This window comes from Sardina pilchardus, chromosome 24, assembly GCF_963854185.1.
Source record: "Sardina pilchardus chromosome 24, fSarPil1.1, whole genome shotgun sequence".
In the NCBI taxonomy this organism is placed as follows: domain Eukaryota; kingdom Metazoa; phylum Chordata; class Actinopteri; order Clupeiformes; family Clupeidae; genus Sardina; species Sardina pilchardus.
The window spans coordinates 20285459-20302780 of NC_085017.1; the positions used below are offsets into that span (position 1 = coordinate 20285459).

General features: G+C 45.2%; 1 protein-coding gene across 1 annotated transcript; it reads left to right on the plus strand.

Annotated features, from left to right (window-relative positions):
* Window positions 1–1046: 1046 nt before the first annotated feature.
* Window positions 1047–14184, plus strand: kpna6 (karyopherin alpha 6 (importin alpha 7)). The gene is made up of 14 exons (XM_062529478.1): window positions 1047–1168; window positions 4161–4294; window positions 5030–5125; window positions 5700–5799; window positions 6187–6281; window positions 6742–6873; window positions 7257–7345; window positions 7620–7719; window positions 8397–8560; window positions 9103–9181; window positions 9982–10107; window positions 10617–10744; window positions 12093–12271; window positions 12845–14184. The coding sequence occupies exons 1-14, from the start codon at window positions 1165–1167 to the stop codon at window positions 13030–13032; spliced, it is 1614 nt and encodes a 537-aa protein (XP_062385462.1). The 5' UTR covers window positions 1047–1164; the 3' UTR covers window positions 13033–14184.
* The last annotated feature ends 3138 nt before the right edge of the window (window positions 14185–17322 follow it).

Here is a 17322-nt window from a genome sequence, read left to right on the forward strand (position 1 = left end):
CCACCACCTCTCCTTCCCCATCTGCTACTATCTCTCTCGCCACCTTGCTCACTCTACATGAGTAAGAGGAGATAAAGAGAGAGTGAGATCCTGAGTGAAAGAAAGAGAGCAAGGGGAGAGGACAGAGTAGGTGAGCGAGTGAGAGGAGTGAGAGGATTTTAGTGTAGTTTTTATTTCATTTTATTTTAATGATAAAGTCATATCATATTCCACGCATTAGCACACTGCAGTGGATAAGCCACCACCTGAGTATTATCAAACTGTCTGTGTTGCTGAGGGAGCACACATAATGCGCAGTCTCCCTCATGTTGTACAGATTGGCTCATTACATTGTCTCTATTTCCTCCTGGATTTAATGGCAACCCAAACAAATTAACTTAGAAACTCAGGAGTTTTTGTCATTAGGCCTACTCCCTGCATCCTCAATTGCAAAACACTTCCCATTACTAAGGCTACAACAAACTTAAACCTATGACTGTGCATTCGCTCACTGGCCGACAGAAATAACGACAAAGAAGCTAGTTCCCCAATTGATACATATCTGACATTGACCTTTATGTTGCCCGTTATCATTTAGCGTTTGAGACCCTATTCACACCTTCATGCGCATATGGAATTGTTGTGCAACACTGCCCCCAAGTGTTCATATTAGAGCATCATATTATTTTATTATATGGATATGAATTTCACTACGACTCGTAGGTCTATCTCTGTTTGACTATATCACATAGGCCTACTGGCTCACCTGTCCATTCTCGATTGAGCTACATGTCGGCCTACTTCGTATTTTACATTATTCGAGCAAAGCCATTAGGCTACACTTATTAAGAGATGGATATCTTTCAGACCTATGACTTTCAGACGTGCTAATCAACTTTAATGTTTGGGTTTCCAATGACTCAATGCCCTCATTTCTTATGACTAACTATATTTCAACTCTGAATTTTACTGAGTGTTATTAATATAATCTACTATTTTAAGAGCAGACATGCATGACATGTTTTAAAAAGGCAAACGTCATTACGCATGTCTCATTGGGGCTGCCGTAGCTCTCCGACATATTGTTTGTGTGAGAGAAGCAAATTCTCGAAGGCAAGGAGATAGAGGGGATTACTTACATTTTATTTATTAGCAAGGGAGAGTTTTTCGCATACATAAGACAGTATGGGTGAGTCCAGATCATTTGTAATACATTCCTCCTCTGATAAATGTACTTAATTGTATGTATTTGGAGATGACAGGGTGTTTACGACGTATAGGAGTAAAATCTTTATGTTCATGCAGTTAGGTAGCAACTTAGCTTAGCTGATAGCTCTTGTAGCTTAGCCTCTCTAAGCAACCCACTAGCTAACAGCTTCGCCTACTCGAGTGGAACGTGCTATTTTTTCAGTTGATAACTGTTTTGTATCACTCACACTTGTTTTCATTTGAATGCTATTTTACTAAGGTTCAGAATTCAGCGATTTGCTAATTAAACAAAGTCACCTAGCGCCTGTCAGTTTGATAGCAGTATTTAGCTAGCTAGCGACGTCGAGTGTCTTGCTAACCAGCTACGAGTAAGCTAACCCTCAACTACACATCAAGCTACCCATTAATGTTTCCCCGATCACAAAGACTTGAATGCGACAACTAAAAATAGTGTTCGTAACATCAGATGCTGTTTTTATCTGGGAGGTATATATTGTACTCCGGTATTATTGTCAATAGTCGATAGATTTGAGTAATAACAAGGTCTAAGTTAACGGTTTCTAAAGCAGCGAAAAAAGCTAACATTGACTTGCTAGTTGTAGCTAGCTTGACGTCTACATTCCTGGCTAGGTCAGCAGTCTGCTATTGGGTAATCTCTCTATGGTGACTCCTTAAATCTCTGCTTATTCACAGTCTCTTCATTTCATAAACCACGCGTACGAATTTATTCATCTCTTAAGATCATGTAGGTAACGTGAATCAGCGGGCAGTAGATAATGTCGAACTGTCGATAATGTTGAACTGACTGGTAGACTGACTTAGAGCTGAATGTTACTCTAACATTACGTTAGCCTAACATTATCGTAGAGAATGGGGACATAGCTTGCCATGTCTTGGATACTTGTGTTTGCGGTTTTTTTTTTTATTGCGTTAGTAACATCAAACGTCAGGGGAAGCGTGATGTTGTGCTCGACACGTCTCGTGTTTGACAGTCTTGGACTCGCAGCTAGATGAAACGAGAGAAATGGACAGGGCGTCAGTGAACTTGAATGACATCGGGGACACCCAGCCCCTTACTATTCATTCTTTCCTGCTGATCTGGCTTCGCGTTGTATTCTGTTTCAAGAAGTCATCAATGACGACTGGTGGCCTGATGCATCAAAAAATAATTCCCGGACTCTACTTGGAAAGAGCCATTGTGTAGTATCTGGGCCTACTGAGTGAAAACCAGTCCAGTGTCTATGAGCATCTCTAGTCTATACAGACTGCAGTGGAGGCTCTGTTCATTACCATTTGGGTATTTCCCCCCTCCTACCGTCCTGCTCAGCATTCCCACTTATTGAGGCCATGTAGTTCATTTAAAATAGCTCTTGTGGTGGGGGGGTTGAGCAGCCCACCAGGCTATTTGAGAGAGCCATGTGATGGGTGGAAAGTATAGCTTAGCTGCTGTGACACACTCTCAGATCAGGAGGGAGATTGCTCTGGGATTATTCCTTTTATATAGTCACAGTGATGTGACGTGATTCAGGATTCGTCTTTATCTCCCCTTGAAGGATTCGTCTTTATCTCCCCCCCCCCAGTTTACCCCAAATGATGAACTGTCCTTAATGAGAGAAAGCCTAAATAATAAAATAATGATTATGATGTTTTAGACTGAAGCACATGCTTCCCATAACACTTTTGTTACTCTCTGCTGGAGAGTAGAGAGCAAAGGGGCTATAATTAAGCTCCGTCTTCCATCTTTTTGCTCCACTTTGTATGCTGGTTGTCACACAGGCTGATTTAAGCAGAGCAGGTCCACTTCAAAGGTACTTCCTGCTCCAGGGTATTTCCCTGTCGTAGCCCCTGGCATTTGTTTTGTTTCCTGGAGCGTGGGTTGATGATTGACCATTTGGGTTTTAGCCTAACCACATACACACCCATTCCCCTTATTTTCCTAGTGCATGTCGTGTGCCCTCTGCAACCCAAGGCAGCATTTCTGAGGATCCTTGTCAGAAGCCCAGCCTCCTTGTCAGATGTTATTTGGAACTTCAGGAATGTGACTGATTTAAGTGTGACGGTCAGGCGCGTGTGACTGTGTGTGGGTTTGCAAGGGTAGTCCTGTCATGTGCGTGTGTGTGTGTGTGTTCGTTGAATACAGAGCAGAAGTCTGTTTCTCCATGTTTGTGTGTATCTCCAGAAGGCAATGGCTTGGAGGGGGTCAGGGTGGCAGTGGAAGCGGGCGAGGCAAGCACATGGCACAAACGCTGAGGCCAGGCAGACTGGGCACCAGTTAATGCAAGCTCGGCGATTAGCTGCCCCTGGATAAATCGGACCGGTGCCTGCCAACCAGCCACCCACTGAATGGCTGGGCCATGCATAGTCATACGCTATGAAAGAGACAGACTGTGGAATGGAATAGAGACAGATGGAAATGGGCATTCGACCCAGAATGGCAACTCTTTGTTTTCGTCATTGTGACAACCCTGGTCTTATTTAAATGTCGGTCACTGGTTGTTGTTGTGGTTTTGGGCACTGGGCTTTCTGCGTTTGTATAAGGATGTTTACAGTGCTGTGGAGACTTTTTTTTTTGTTTCTGTGCAATAACTGGGGACGTTTTGGCCTGTTGTCAGGGCTTCCCTCCTCACACCAATGTTCATGAATCAGAATTATTTGCCATCCACAAACCTGGCAGTTCTTCAGGCGTAGGAGGTCTGTTATGTGCGAAGGTTATGACTGCAATAAATGCTTAATATTGCCCCCATTAGTGTCTTCCTCCGGAGACAGACAGAATGACCTTATGGGCTATACAGAAACAATTTGGATGTAATATGGAATAGATTATCACTTTAAGAAGCTGTCAAGGTGGTGTTGTTTTTTCCCCCCCATCCACTGACCCTGTGTTGTTGAGAACCTAATGTTTCACAAAAGGTCTAGTTCTCATTCCTTCTCTCCCCCTTTTTTTCATCCCCCGGCGCTCCTCTGTCCCGCAGAGACGGCAGCGAGTCCTGCGAAGGATAACTACAGGATGAACCGCTACAAGAACAAAGCGCTGAACTTGGAGGAGATGCGGCGTCGGCGGGAGGAGGAGGGCATCCAGCTCAGGAAACAGAAGCGGGAGCTGCAGGTGGGACACTCTTGCTGTCTGCTCCACACTTACACACCCCACACTTCTCTACTCCGCGGCCTTTCCCTACCATTTCCCCCACGATTCCTCTCCTACCCTCGTCCGTGTCCTACCCCTTTATGTGCCGTGACACTCTCCCCACCTCTCCTCCTCTACTTCCTCCTCTATTGATTTAATATTCCCTCAAATATTCAAGATTAATTCATTGTTCGACCTCATTATACATTCCTACCCCTCTTCCTTCCTTTCTTACCCCCTTCTCCCTCGCTCCCTTTTCCCCCCCTTCTCCCATCCTCCCTTTCCTACCCTCCTCTCCCATTCTCCCCTTTTTACCCTCTTCTCCCATGCATCCTTTCCTCCTCCCTTCTCTCATCCTCCCTTCCTTGCCCTCTTCAAACCCTCTTTCTTGCTCCCTTTCCTACCCCTTTATGTGCCACAATACTCCTCCCCACCTCTTCTCCTTAACTCTATTGCCTTGAGATTCCCTCAAAGACTGAAGGATAGATAACAATGATGGGTCGACCTGACTCTTCAGTCTGTCTTCATCTATGACTTTCTCTCACCAGCTCCCACTCCATCTCCCCCTCAGCTTTCTCTTGTAGGCTCGGCAGATTTTATTGTTTGTTCACGTTTGCTGTGCCATGTGGTTTTTGCAGGAGTAGTTTCATACATTCCTTTGTTTCTGTCTCTCTCTCTCTCTCTTCTCTCTCTCTTCCTCCCTCTCTCGTGCTCCAGCTTTTCAAAAGGAGAAACGTGGAGCTGCTGAACGAGGAGGCGGCCACGTTCGAATCTCCCCTCATGGACCCGTTCTTTACGTCTGCCTCCAACCCGGTGAGTGGAAGCTCTGGTGATATGCAAAGCTCTTAGCGATGGCAGCGCAGCACTTCTTGCTAACAGCACACACCCTCCACACACCCTCATTTCAGTCTGCCATTCACACAAACAAATGTACTTGGTTGATTTGAAGGCAGAGTCTCTTTGAAAGCATCCGAAAGGGATGATGTGGCTGGTAGGGCCCACACCCTCTATTCAGACAAGTGCCATGCACACAAAATAAGTAATCTTCAGGGCACAATGCCTGCGTCTCTGAATGATTGTCTATACAATGGAAGCTAGCAACACGTTCAGTTCTGTGAGCTCAGGACAGTTCCAGAGACTGTCTTTAAATCATCCTCTTCTGGACATCTAAATGATTGATGGCTAAGAGGTAAAGATGAGCACAGTGAGGAGTCTGTGGAATTATTCACATCCATGTTGATCAGATTCACATTAGTCACACAGTGCACACCTGCGGTCAACCCAATGCAGCCAAATGCTGAAGGTTGCTCAAGTTCCTGAGGCATTTCCTGATGGGGGTTTACTGGCGTTAGATGTTTTCATCCTGTTTTTCTGTCTCGGTGTCCAGGATGGAGTCATCACAAGAGACATGGTGGAGATGCTTTTCTCCGACGACCCAGAACTCCAGCTAGCCACAACACAGAAGTTTAGGAAGCTACTATCCAAAGGTCAGCCGCAGCTCTTCCGTCATTTCTTGCACAATCACCACTGGGATTCTGTGTGTCTTGCTTTTAGGGTTTTTAAAAAGGGTTGCTTCTTGGATAAATTATAGGCAAACGAATATCTTGGCAAACTTCTTTAATAATGGTCTTTTGAATAGGCCTCAAGACACACAGAATAGAATCTTATGCCTTCACACAGAATTTCACCTGATATGCAGCCTTGGCATGAGTTGTGTATGTTGTGTGGAAGTATGTGTGTGTGATTGAGAGTTAAAGTGTGTGAGCGGGATTAAGCGAGAATATGTATGTGTGTGTGTTTGTGTGTCTGAGATTAAGAGAGAATCTGTGTGTATGATGAGACTTCACGCCCTGCATTGTGCATGTTGCCCACAGAGCCCAATCCACCCATAGATGAGGTCATCAGCACACCCGGGGTAGTGAATAGGTTTGTGGAGTTCCTCCATAAAAGCACCAATTGCACATTACAGGTGAGCTTGCCTCCCCACCCCCCGGACTCATCCAACTGCCCCCCTCCCCCACCTCACCTACAAATGCTGTCAGTGTTGTAAATAAAGTCCTTCCCAATGCCATGGGTGTCATTTATGCTAGCCATATGAAAAACATGTCCGCTTGACACTTAACATTTTCAATTTTGTATCTGTGGTTTAAAAAAGCAACGCCAAACTGGCACTGTGCACTGCAGCCAAATGGGCATCTCTAGTATGCACTTGGGGCAAAGTGACGCCCATGGCCATTGACTTCTTTCACATCTTGCTGTGTATGCTCAGTTGTTTGGGGGTGAAAAAGGAAAGAAAGGAACACGTGTATCTTGGATTTCTTCAGTATGTCATTGCTTGTATTGGATGTTGTTGTATATGTATGTCAAGGTGATGGCAAGGAGGTGTTTTGACACGGGGGCATTGCTTTTTAATTCATTTGTCCTCGTAGTTCGAGGCGGCCTGGGCTCTCACCAACATCGCGTCCGGCACGTCCCACCAGACCAAGGTGGTCATCGAGGCCGGGGCTGTGCCAGTCTTCATCGAGCTCCTCAACTCCGACTTTGAAGACGTCCAGGAGCAGGTATCGCCTGTCAGATTAGCTCCACCAAGCGCAGTGCCGCTATTGGCTTTGATCCACAGGGGCCGCCCTATCAGTTACTGCTCTTCCACAGACTTCAAACGGCTTCCTCTGCCACCCTCTCCCCCCGTAACACGATGCGTTGGCCCCTGTGATCCGGGTTTATCCACTGAATTTTCAAAGCCTTTCTGCAGCCTGGTATCATGATGTAATTATCTGCATATTTCTGGCGATGTAGTCTAATGAAGTTGTTTCTCCCTCTCCTTCTCTCACTCCCCCCTGTCTCTCTTTCTTTCTTTCCCTCTCTCTCTCTCTCTCTCTCTCTCTCTCTCTCTCTCTCCCTCTCTCCCTCTCTCTCTCTCTCTCCCCCTCTCTCTCTCCCTCAGGCGGTGTGGGCCTTAGGCAACATTGCGGGCGACAGCGCCATGTGCAGAGACTACGTGCTGAACTGCAACATCCTCCCGCCACTACTAACGTAAGCGCCTGCTCGTGTCATCACACTCCCACCTCCCGTTCATTCAGACCCTGTCACACACACACACACACACACACACTCAAAAAATGACACTCTGACTGAGTCAGATCTGTGTCACACCAGCTATGTAGCTGTCAGACTGAGACAGGTTGTCAGATCTCAGTTACTTGGGTGTTATATGACATGGGAAGTGTGTGTGGAGGACATAGTTTTGTAGAAGGTGGTGATAGAATCTTAAGCGTGGCTCTGTGTGTGTGTGTGTGTTTCTCCTCAGACTGCTGACCAAATCGACCAGGCTGACCATGACCAGGAACGCTGTGTGGGCCTTGTCCAACCTCTGCAGAGGCAAAAGCCCACCGCCTGACTTTGAAAAGGTGCCTGGATGAACCTTTACCTGTCAATGGTTGCACTTAAGGATCCACAGATTTACTTTATAGATTATTAAACTCCCCATTGGCCTCGTCCTCCACTAGAGGTTAAATTCTGCCGATGCTCTCTTGTGGAGTCCATTTTTATGAACCTTTTTATGATCGTTGGCTTTCCGTCATTCCACCTGCAGTAGGCATGTGCCGATACTTTTGCCGATACGTTTTGTGCGGGTGTGTATGAGGATGATTTGCGTGTGCGGTGGTATTTTAAGCTTGCATTTTCAAGGAGGTGTGCTCTATACTAGCCTGGCATAGCCCTCCGTAAGCTTCCGCTCAATTTTCATTTCCCTTCACCATTACGTCTGGGTCTGATCCCATTGAACTCGATTTCTCAGGATGCATTCCGACCGGAGCAATCAGCGGATGGAGGGGATGGGGAGGATGGGGGGAGGCGGGTGTTAACGATGACGTCTAGCATATGCTATTGGGTAAAATCAGGCCCAATCTTTTCAATCTTCAACAGAGTTCACGCCTCCTGCTTTAAATCGATTCTGAATGGAGTAGGTCCAGACCCTCTGTATGATATTAGTACGAGGGTTTGGTATGACCAGGCCAGTTCTATACCATACGTGTGACCTCTCAATGTCCCCCTCTCTCATGCTGCCCTCTGTCGCCCCCTGCAGGTGTCCCCGTGTCTGCCCGTGCTGTCGCGCCTGCTCTTCAGCAGCGACATCGACCTGCTGGCCGACGCCTGCTGGGCTCTGTCCTACCTCTCGGACGGGCCCAACGAGAAGATCCAGGCCGTCATCGACTCGGGCGTCTGCCGGAGACTGGTGGAGCTACTCATGTGAGTAGTAGTAGTAGAAGGTGGTGTGTGTGTGTGTTGGTGGAGTAAAGAGGGGGGATGTCAGTGTGTGTCAGTAACAAGGGAGTAGGGGGGGTGGAGATGCAGCACAGAGTGAGTTTTGAGTTAATACTGCCCATAGGGCAGTGAATGTGTGTGTGTGTGTGTGTGTGTGTGTGTGTGTGTGTCCCTGCCCTGCATGGATGCCTGTTTGAATGTGTGAAAGTGGCACAGAAACACTTAAGAGGACATGGGGTGGCACGACAAGACACCTCCACAAAGGACTGAAAATAGCTTTATACTCATTTGCCACCAGAGTAGATTTATGGGCAAAGTATAAGTATTTGCGTATGGGCTTGAGTGAAATCTCACCCTTGGGATAGGCTCTCATGTCATCACGGGTCATAAATCTGTGAGACTCCTGCATAGGTTGCGTGCTGTGCATATACATGGCGGACGGTGTGTTGCGCTGGCATGCGTTGGAGAGGATCACTGTTCTAGGGTCAGTGTTCTAGGTCATATACGTTCCGTCTCTCCTGTTTCAGGCACACAGACTACAAGGTGGCCTCACCTGCACTGCGAGCTGTGGGGAACATCGTCACCGGCGATGACATTCAGACTCAGGTGAGACACAGTGGAAGTGTTTCTTTGTCTATTACCTACAGCTGTTGCTACTCTGATTTTGTCTGATTTTGCATTTTATTATGCACTTTGGGGAGATTAACTCAAGAGTGGAGTTTCTTCTTAGCCTGGGGTGCATTCCAGTCAGATATGGGGTTTTGTGACAAACCTGGGTAAGTGTTCTCAGTAAGTGGTAGTTAACTTCATATTTTTAATATGGAGAATGAGCCTTGTTATCAGGTTTAACACCTATTTAGAGTTAACTTACCCAGGTTAGTCACTGAACCGTGTACTTGGAGTCTCTGTGAAAGTTATATCAGAAATGTAGAAGTTACAACTGGTATCGGCTGATTCATATACACATGATGAGTGTTGTGTAACGTGTAGTATGTGTTTGTAACTGTGCATTCAGACCAAGACCGTCAAAAGCGTCAAAGTCGCTGGTGAAGCTCATAGCTCGACGCTCAACCCAGTTCGCCGCCGAAAGCGTCAAAGCCATGACGTGAAACATTCGAACAAACCACAAGCAGCAATCCTGCAAGTTTGACATTCTGATTAGTTGACGCCGAACCGTGTCAGAGCTCATTACCATAAAGTTAACTGAGGCTCAACTTTTTTTTGACGCCCGTGAAGCTCATGAAGCCACACTCACGCCCAGAACGCTTTTGACCCCGGTAACGCCGACTCTCCATAGAAAATGAATGATTTCCGGCGCTCTTGACGCTTTTGACGGTCTTGGTCTGAACGCACAGTAAGCGTGCAGTGGTGGAGGTGGGCTCTAACGTGGCTCTGATCTCCTGCAGGTGGTGCTGAACTGCTCGGCTCTGCCCTGCCTCCTCCACCTCCTGAGCAGCGCCAAGGAGTCCATCAGGAAGGAGGCGTGCTGGACCATCTCCAACATCACAGCAGGGAACAGGGTTCAGATCCAGGTAAGCTCTTCCCATCCCTGCAGGCACCTCATAACATGGGTGGGTCTCCTCTCCTCTGCCCCTCTCTCCCCGTGTTCCTCTGTAGGGCAGCAGGTAAAGCGAGGAGCTTACTGTGCCAGGGCGATGGGTTTCTCTCCCCAGCAGCAATATAAGAGCCGTGAAAATATGTAAAACAAAAAATAACGAACCTTTGGGTGAAACAGACCTGCTGAATACGTTTTCATTAATATCAAATGAGGTTCAGTAAAAGTTAAGATGGTTTGTGCATGACTGCATGCACAGACCAGACCGGCACAGTGAAGTACTAGTACTGCATACGTGTTTGAATGCTATGCAGCTCAGCACGCGAGAGACTTCAGAGGATTAAATGTTGCTTAAGGACAGAAAATATAATTAGCTCACTCCACCGGCCTGTATGGAAGTATGTGGCTGTGGCCTGCCAACCATGTTGATGTGTCAGTAGTAGCCGCTCACCCTGTTTTTTCTGCTCTTTCCTCTCGTGTCTCTAGACCGTAATAGATGCAAACATCTTCCCCGTACTCATCGACATCCTGCAGAAGGCAGAGTTCCGCACCCGGAAGGAGGCGGCCTGGGCCATCACCAACGCCACCTCAGGGGGAACCGCTGAGCAGATCAGGTCAGTTTTGGAACACCGCCAGGAACGCTGGCTAGTGGGCGGAACCAGGGAATGTGGACTAGAACCGGTGTTTTCGTGGCCAAGTGATTGACGAGGAAGTAGAGCATCATATAGAAGTGGATCAATACTGCCACCAAGTCACACGTCACTTACATGTCATACTCAGTCACCGCTGCATTTTCCTAGATGATGTGCTACAACTTTTAAACAAAAGTGTACTCCTAATCTGACACTTCGCTAGAATTTGGCAGTAGTCATAGCACAACAAAGTAGTTCATCGTGCTTAATTTTCCAATTAAGTCATTGTTTATTAAAAGTTAAAAGCTGAAATTAATGTGCTATGCAAAAGTAAAACAGGTGGTAGCCAAAGATACGCATAAATTGTTAGTTAATTATGTGCCCATAAACTGTGTGTTATTAATAGTTTGTTAATGTAGCAAGATCACATTGGAAATTCAAGTCACACAGTCCGCGAGAGACCTTGAGATTTCTCCCCTCCGAGTATCTCTTTCCATCAGATCGTAAAAAAAGACAGATCAGCCAAACTACTCCCAAAACATAATCGCTTACAGCAGCTTTAGTGTTGCCAAAGTGTATCGTCCGGTCCCATTTGGGCCGGTATGTTTGAGGAGCCTTGCCCCAGTGACCTGCATGCTCTCAGGGGTATGGGACCAGGATGGGCTGGGTAGGAGGGCTAATCTTGGAGACGGATCAGGGCAAGAGGCCTGCTGACGGTGAAACGTTTTCCTTGGATCGAGTTACGCCGTGTCCCGGCCTCTGCGGAAACGTTTTTGCGCGCTGCGGAATTCCACTTGGTACACTGGCAGTGCTGCAGCTTAACCCCCCCGCACGCTACATTATGCAAAACTGCAGAGAACGTCGGATATGCACGTTTGAAAGCGGGTTATGTTACCCTATGTTCTGAGGAAGGCCTTAGAAAAGTCATTTTTTATGAAATGCACATTAATGCCATAAAAGTTGTCATTTAATCTGCTATTTAATCATGCGATGAAAATATGCTTTATGGCTTACCAGCTCATGCAGCTCGTTAAATTGTATTGCGGTCTGAATGTTAACAGCGTCTTTTGAATCGAAAATGAAGCCATTGGATCATCTTCTAACCACGGATATGAGCTTGGAAAAATAGTGTGTTCTGTAAATGTCATAACTGAGTACAATAGCACATGTCCTTCCCTCTATATTTTTTCTCTCTCGGACTCACTCAGTCTCGGACCCCCCCCCCCCCATATGTTAATTTTTTATTAATTAACATATGGTATTCATATCTCACATTTTTCTCACGGTCATAAACAAACACTCAGACTCGCGCTCCTCCTCTGCTCCGCAGGTACCTGGTGAACCTTGGTTGCATTAAGCCCCTCTGTGACCTGCTGACGGTGATGGACTCCAAGATCGTGCAGGTGGCCCTGAACGGCCTGGAGAACATCCTGCGGCTGGGGGAGCAGGAAGCCAAGCAAAGTGGCACTGGCATCAACCCCTACTGCGGCCTTATCGAGGAGGCCTATGGTACGCACACATGCACGCATGCACACAATGGGTGCCTCTCGTTTGGTGTTTTATACACCCTCCATTCCTTCCTCGATCCTCACCCTCACTGATCTAGATAAAGAATGATGGGGCGACAACAATGGGATAGTCTATCCGGTATCACTTTACATTACAGATCGGTAATAAGTGGGTAATGTTATGGTGCAATCTGGTGGTGATATATTGCATATATATTACCATAACATTGCCCACTTATTACTGATCTGTAATGTAAAGTGTTACCGTCTATCCAGTATTAGTTATAGATCAGTGGGAGCGCCCCTGGAGGACCGAGGATCAAGGAGAGTGTTTGAGAGCCACCCACTGACAAAAACATGCACACTCTGTACAGGACTGTTGTGATTTTGACTCCAGCTGAAGGATATTAAACTCTACATACACTTTGGATTTTGTGCGTGTCATGAATACATTTGAAACAAATAATCCCTTGTTGACATTTGTAGGTCTGTTGATTTTAAGCTGATTGCTGTGCTCAATATTGTATTGCCTTCACATCCTCTAAGCATCCACTGAATGCTCTTGTTCCTTCAGGACTGGACAAGATCGAGTTCCTGCAGAGCCACGAGAACCAGGAGATCTACCAGAAGGCCTTCGACCTGATCGAACACTACTTTGGTGTGGAAGAGGAGGATGCCAACCTGGCCCCACAGGCTGATGAGAACCAGCAGCAGTTCCTCTTCGCTCAGCAGGAGGCCCCCATGGAAGGCTTCCAGCTATAACCACTCCCCACCCCCAACCCCCCTTCCTTCTCCACTCTGGTCCCTCTTAGATATCCAGCCCTGTTTCCCTTGTGTATTCCCTGATCAATCAGAGCTGTGCGGAACACAGAACCGTGCGGCTGGGCCCGAGGGCAGAATCGAAAGAACCCAGCAGCACCCCAATACTATCAGATACACACAGAAGTGAAAGGGCCCGCCCCTACCCCTCCCCATCCCGTACCCCCCTTATGGCTAGGTCAGAGACTTGTTCAGAGGAAGAATATCACTGCTGAAACCTGAAATAATTTCAAGTTTTATTTAAGGTCTTTTAGTTCAGTTTTTTTAATTTAATTTATGTATTTTCCGTGGGCCCGTGCCGTTTACTTTCAAAGCACATCCCCATTAGGTCAAAGTTTAAAACTGAGGCTTTTACCTGAAAGAGTTCTCAATTATTTTCTAAAAGAAGATGGCGAATGTTGCTTAAAACACTGCCCTGTCCCCCACAGCTTTTTTTTTTTCCCTTTAAATATATACAATTATTTTCTCCCCGTCACCAAGCTTTAGCCCTATTCCCTTTTGTAATTATGGTCAACCGGATCCATGCTGCTTTCCATATGGATGTGGAATCTGGTTTCCACGGAGCTGCAGGGTACAATTCAAAAAGCTTTCAAGACTTATCCCAGATTCATTTTTTTTTTCGTGGGGGTTATTTAGGGAAGAGTGTGAACATTTAGTTTGCGACTCAAGGTCTCTGACGTACACACACTGTGGGCAATGTTCAATCGACACAATTATTTTCTTCTCTCTCTCTCTCTCTCTCGCTCTGTCTTTTGGCTGAGCGTGAGGTGGGTCTTGAAATGATGCAAATAGGCGTAAGACGTTGGCAAGGGGAGGCGTCGTGAAATAGACGTTGACGAAACGAGGGACGTCATGGTGAAACATAGGAAGGTTTAAGGATGACATCTAGGTTAGTAGCTAATCAGGAATGGTAAAACTAGCGCTATGTTGTTCGTGGTGTGCAGTGTTCTAAATAATGACGCATTTGACATATGAAGTGAATTAATTATATAATGCAAGAATAATAACAGAAAAAAATAACAATGCAAATCTGAGGGCTAGGACTTTACTTTACCATAGTGACTTTGTTTCAGATTCTTTGGTTGCTTATAATTTTAGGCAAGGGGGAGGGGGAGGGGGAGGGGGAGGGAGCTGGGTTAGTTTATTGCCTTTCACGTAGATGCGTTTTTGGTTTTTTGGTTCACCTCCAGTGTTTCCATTTTGTGTTCATTCGAAGCCTAGTGTATATATATATCCAGTGGAGGTCTAGTATTGTAAGAGTTCTTGGCTCCGATCGCCCTCAGTTTGTGCATGTTAGGGTTTTGCATGGTGTTGTATTAATCTACCAACGGTCATGGAATGTCCCTTGCCAAACTCTTGGACTAGAATGGAGGTTGAGTATTCTCCTCAAGTCCTGTCCTAGGCTGTCTGTTGAGATTAATGATTAGTCCCGCCCCTGCGAATTAGTTTGGATCAGTTCAATGGCCGATCCTAATTAATGCAGTACTTTTCTTGTTTAATAATGATAATGATATAATAATATTTCATTTTGTGTAGGCCTAATCTATGTGCTAGTATTCTTTAGCTCGACTGACAACTGAGATTTGGCAAGGAACATGCGTTTTATCATGACAAACCTAACAAAAGCAGAAAAAAAAAATTAAATATTTAAAAACGAAAAAAAGTTGCACACACCTCATGCACACATGCAGACAAGACCAGCATACACAGCATGCACCACACACAGATGGAGACACAGTGGAGGGAAAAATGGCTTCCATAATCTTACCTTTTCAGTCAATATGTTTTGCCTTTTTTCTCTCTGTTTATTTCTAATCCCCACATGCAATTAGTTTCCCCTCTCTCTTTCTATATATATATATATATATATATATATTATTATTTTACTTTTTTTCCCAAATCTCAAGTTTGCACTTTTTGTGTTTATGCACTTCACTGTAGTGTCCAGCAGGAAAAAAAACTGAGTTGTCCCTCACGGCAATGCTTTTGGTGGTGTTTTCACTGAAGAGGATGGTCTTAAAGGTGTAGGCTTAGTGTGAGAGGCGTGGATTGGACGAAAAAAGGAAATGAAAGTCTGCTTGCAATGACATTTTCGACTTTGGTCATCTCCGTAGTTTCTGTTTAAACCTTAAAAGCTAAACAAAAGCGCATCCCCTTTGTTTACCTCTTGAAAACAAAAAGATGTAGATGTGAGAAAACTGTGACGTGCGTTGTTGTAATTCATATTAACTTAGTATGGAAGCATTTTTTTTTTTTTCCTCTACCTCTATGCCACACAGACTGGTGCTTAACTGAGTGTGGGGATTGGGGAGGGGGGGGGGGGGGGGGTTGATGGGATGGGCAAAGCCAGTGGCTGTCCAGTTGTTGCGTGACATTGACTTTGACAGGAGCTGTGAATGGAAAAGTTGGCTGTACCCTCGCGTTCACATCCGAGGCTGGTAGCGTCGGGGCAGTGGAGATGAGATTTTCCTGGTGAAAGCCAAGCTGGCGAGCTGCTTCGTGTTGACTTTGTAGATTAGTCTAGTCCACAAGATGCTGTTGTACTACATTTACTCTAAAGAGAAGTCTAGTTTTCGATGAAATATCCTGAAAAGTCATATCTTGCGCACAAATTACAGCTTGCAGCCAAGCTTCATGGGTCTTATTTGGGGTGGTCAGAGAGCCTCTTTTCACTCGACTCTTAGCAATTTACTGCTGAGTGAATGGGTTTTTAGGACATGATTGGTTATAATAGACAAAGACAAATCTGTTTTTTGGTTCCGATTGATCAAGTTTTGGCTTTCATAGGAAAATGGGTCTCCACCAACCGTGGTTACATTGTTCATCAGAGATAGACAAGAATAGACCACCTCCCAGTTCACATCGCTTCAGATGGGGAGTTTGGCTAATATCAGTACAACTTTGGTCCCTCATTTCATATATCCCTGGATCTCAAAGACCTGGGTTAACTTAAAAGAATTAAGAGGATCAATAAAGAAGAATTTATGAAAGGAAAAAAAAATACTCAAAGAATTTAACTAATTAAAAATGCACTCCTATTCACTAAAGTGCCAATCCGACCAACTAAGACTGCAGGTTGAAATGTATCTATTGTCTTTGGTTTATTTTTATTTTTTTACTTGAATGTGCACAGCTTTTTGTGCAAAAACCTTGCTGCTCTATTTCTTACAAATCATTATAAAGTTTCAGTATCTGCAGCCGTTTCTTTCAAGAAGGGGCAGCCTTTAGTTTGTGCACCAAATTGATAAATTGGTAAAGAGTAAAAGAATAATGGAACAACTTGAAAAGGACTGTTTTCTGTTGTACTCTCTTATTGTTTACTCTTTAGTCAGATGCAGATGCAAAGGAAATGCTGTGTTTTTTCCTGTCTATTTTTGTGTTAAATGTGCAGAGAACCTAGTTACAATAGAGAAGGTTTTCAGAATCGCCATTCATCTGCTCTAATTAAAACTATATAAATCAAACCACTAGGGGCATTAGGAGGGATCGTGATGTTGTCAATCCTCTTTCTCAGTTGAGGTCACCTTTGAAGAAACTTTCATATTTGCACAGATGGGCCAATAAGTTATTACTAGCCAGCAGTAAAGGAAATGGCAAGGTTATACTTTTCATTGCCTTCAAGGAGCCGCTGTTTGTAGTGATGGTCCTGTGTGTTGGCTCCTGTAGGGGCTTACGAGGGGACTGTGAAGACTCAATCTATATTTTGTAGACTGACCTCCATCCATTTTTTTAAAACTTAGCACAAGCGACAATAAAGCCCTCCTTATCGACGACCTGGATCTGTTGAAGCTATTTCTGTGGAATCAGCTTTTAGAAATGAGTGTTCCTACGAACTGTCAAAGAAGCAACCGCAAGCTGCAATAACCATGTCCCAAACCCAACATTACCCAGGGATAAAGACCTCCGCTATAGGCTTCTGCAGTTTTTACTCACAGTGGCAGATGCCACCATGACATTTTCGCAAAAAAAAGATCGGAGCTTTTAAACTATCAAAACTGAAATATTTCAAATAAATCAAGTGGGACTTGGTGTATAACATTGATGCCACTGGCAGAGAAAATGGTTTACCTGCTCCTGCATCAACAATGACTTCTGAGAAGTGCAAAAAAAAAAAAAAAGATTGAAAAAAAAAAAACAATTAGCCACACATCGGTATAGCAAAGACAAATTGGGTCTTTCTGGTCTTCCGTCCTGGATCTTGTAAATGTGTAAATCTCTTCCAAATCTCAATCC

Excerpts from the sequence above, each read along its gene's own strand:
- kpna6 (XM_062529478.1), top strand. Across the intron at positions 6,282-6,741 it reads GCACCAATTGCACATTACAG|TTCGAGGCGGCCTGGGCTCT; the intron begins GTGAGCTTGCCT and ends TTGTCCTCGTAG. Across the intron at positions 7,346-7,619 it reads ATCCTCCCGCCACTACTAAC|ACTGCTGACCAAATCGACCA; the intron begins GTAAGCGCCTGC and ends GTTTCTCCTCAG.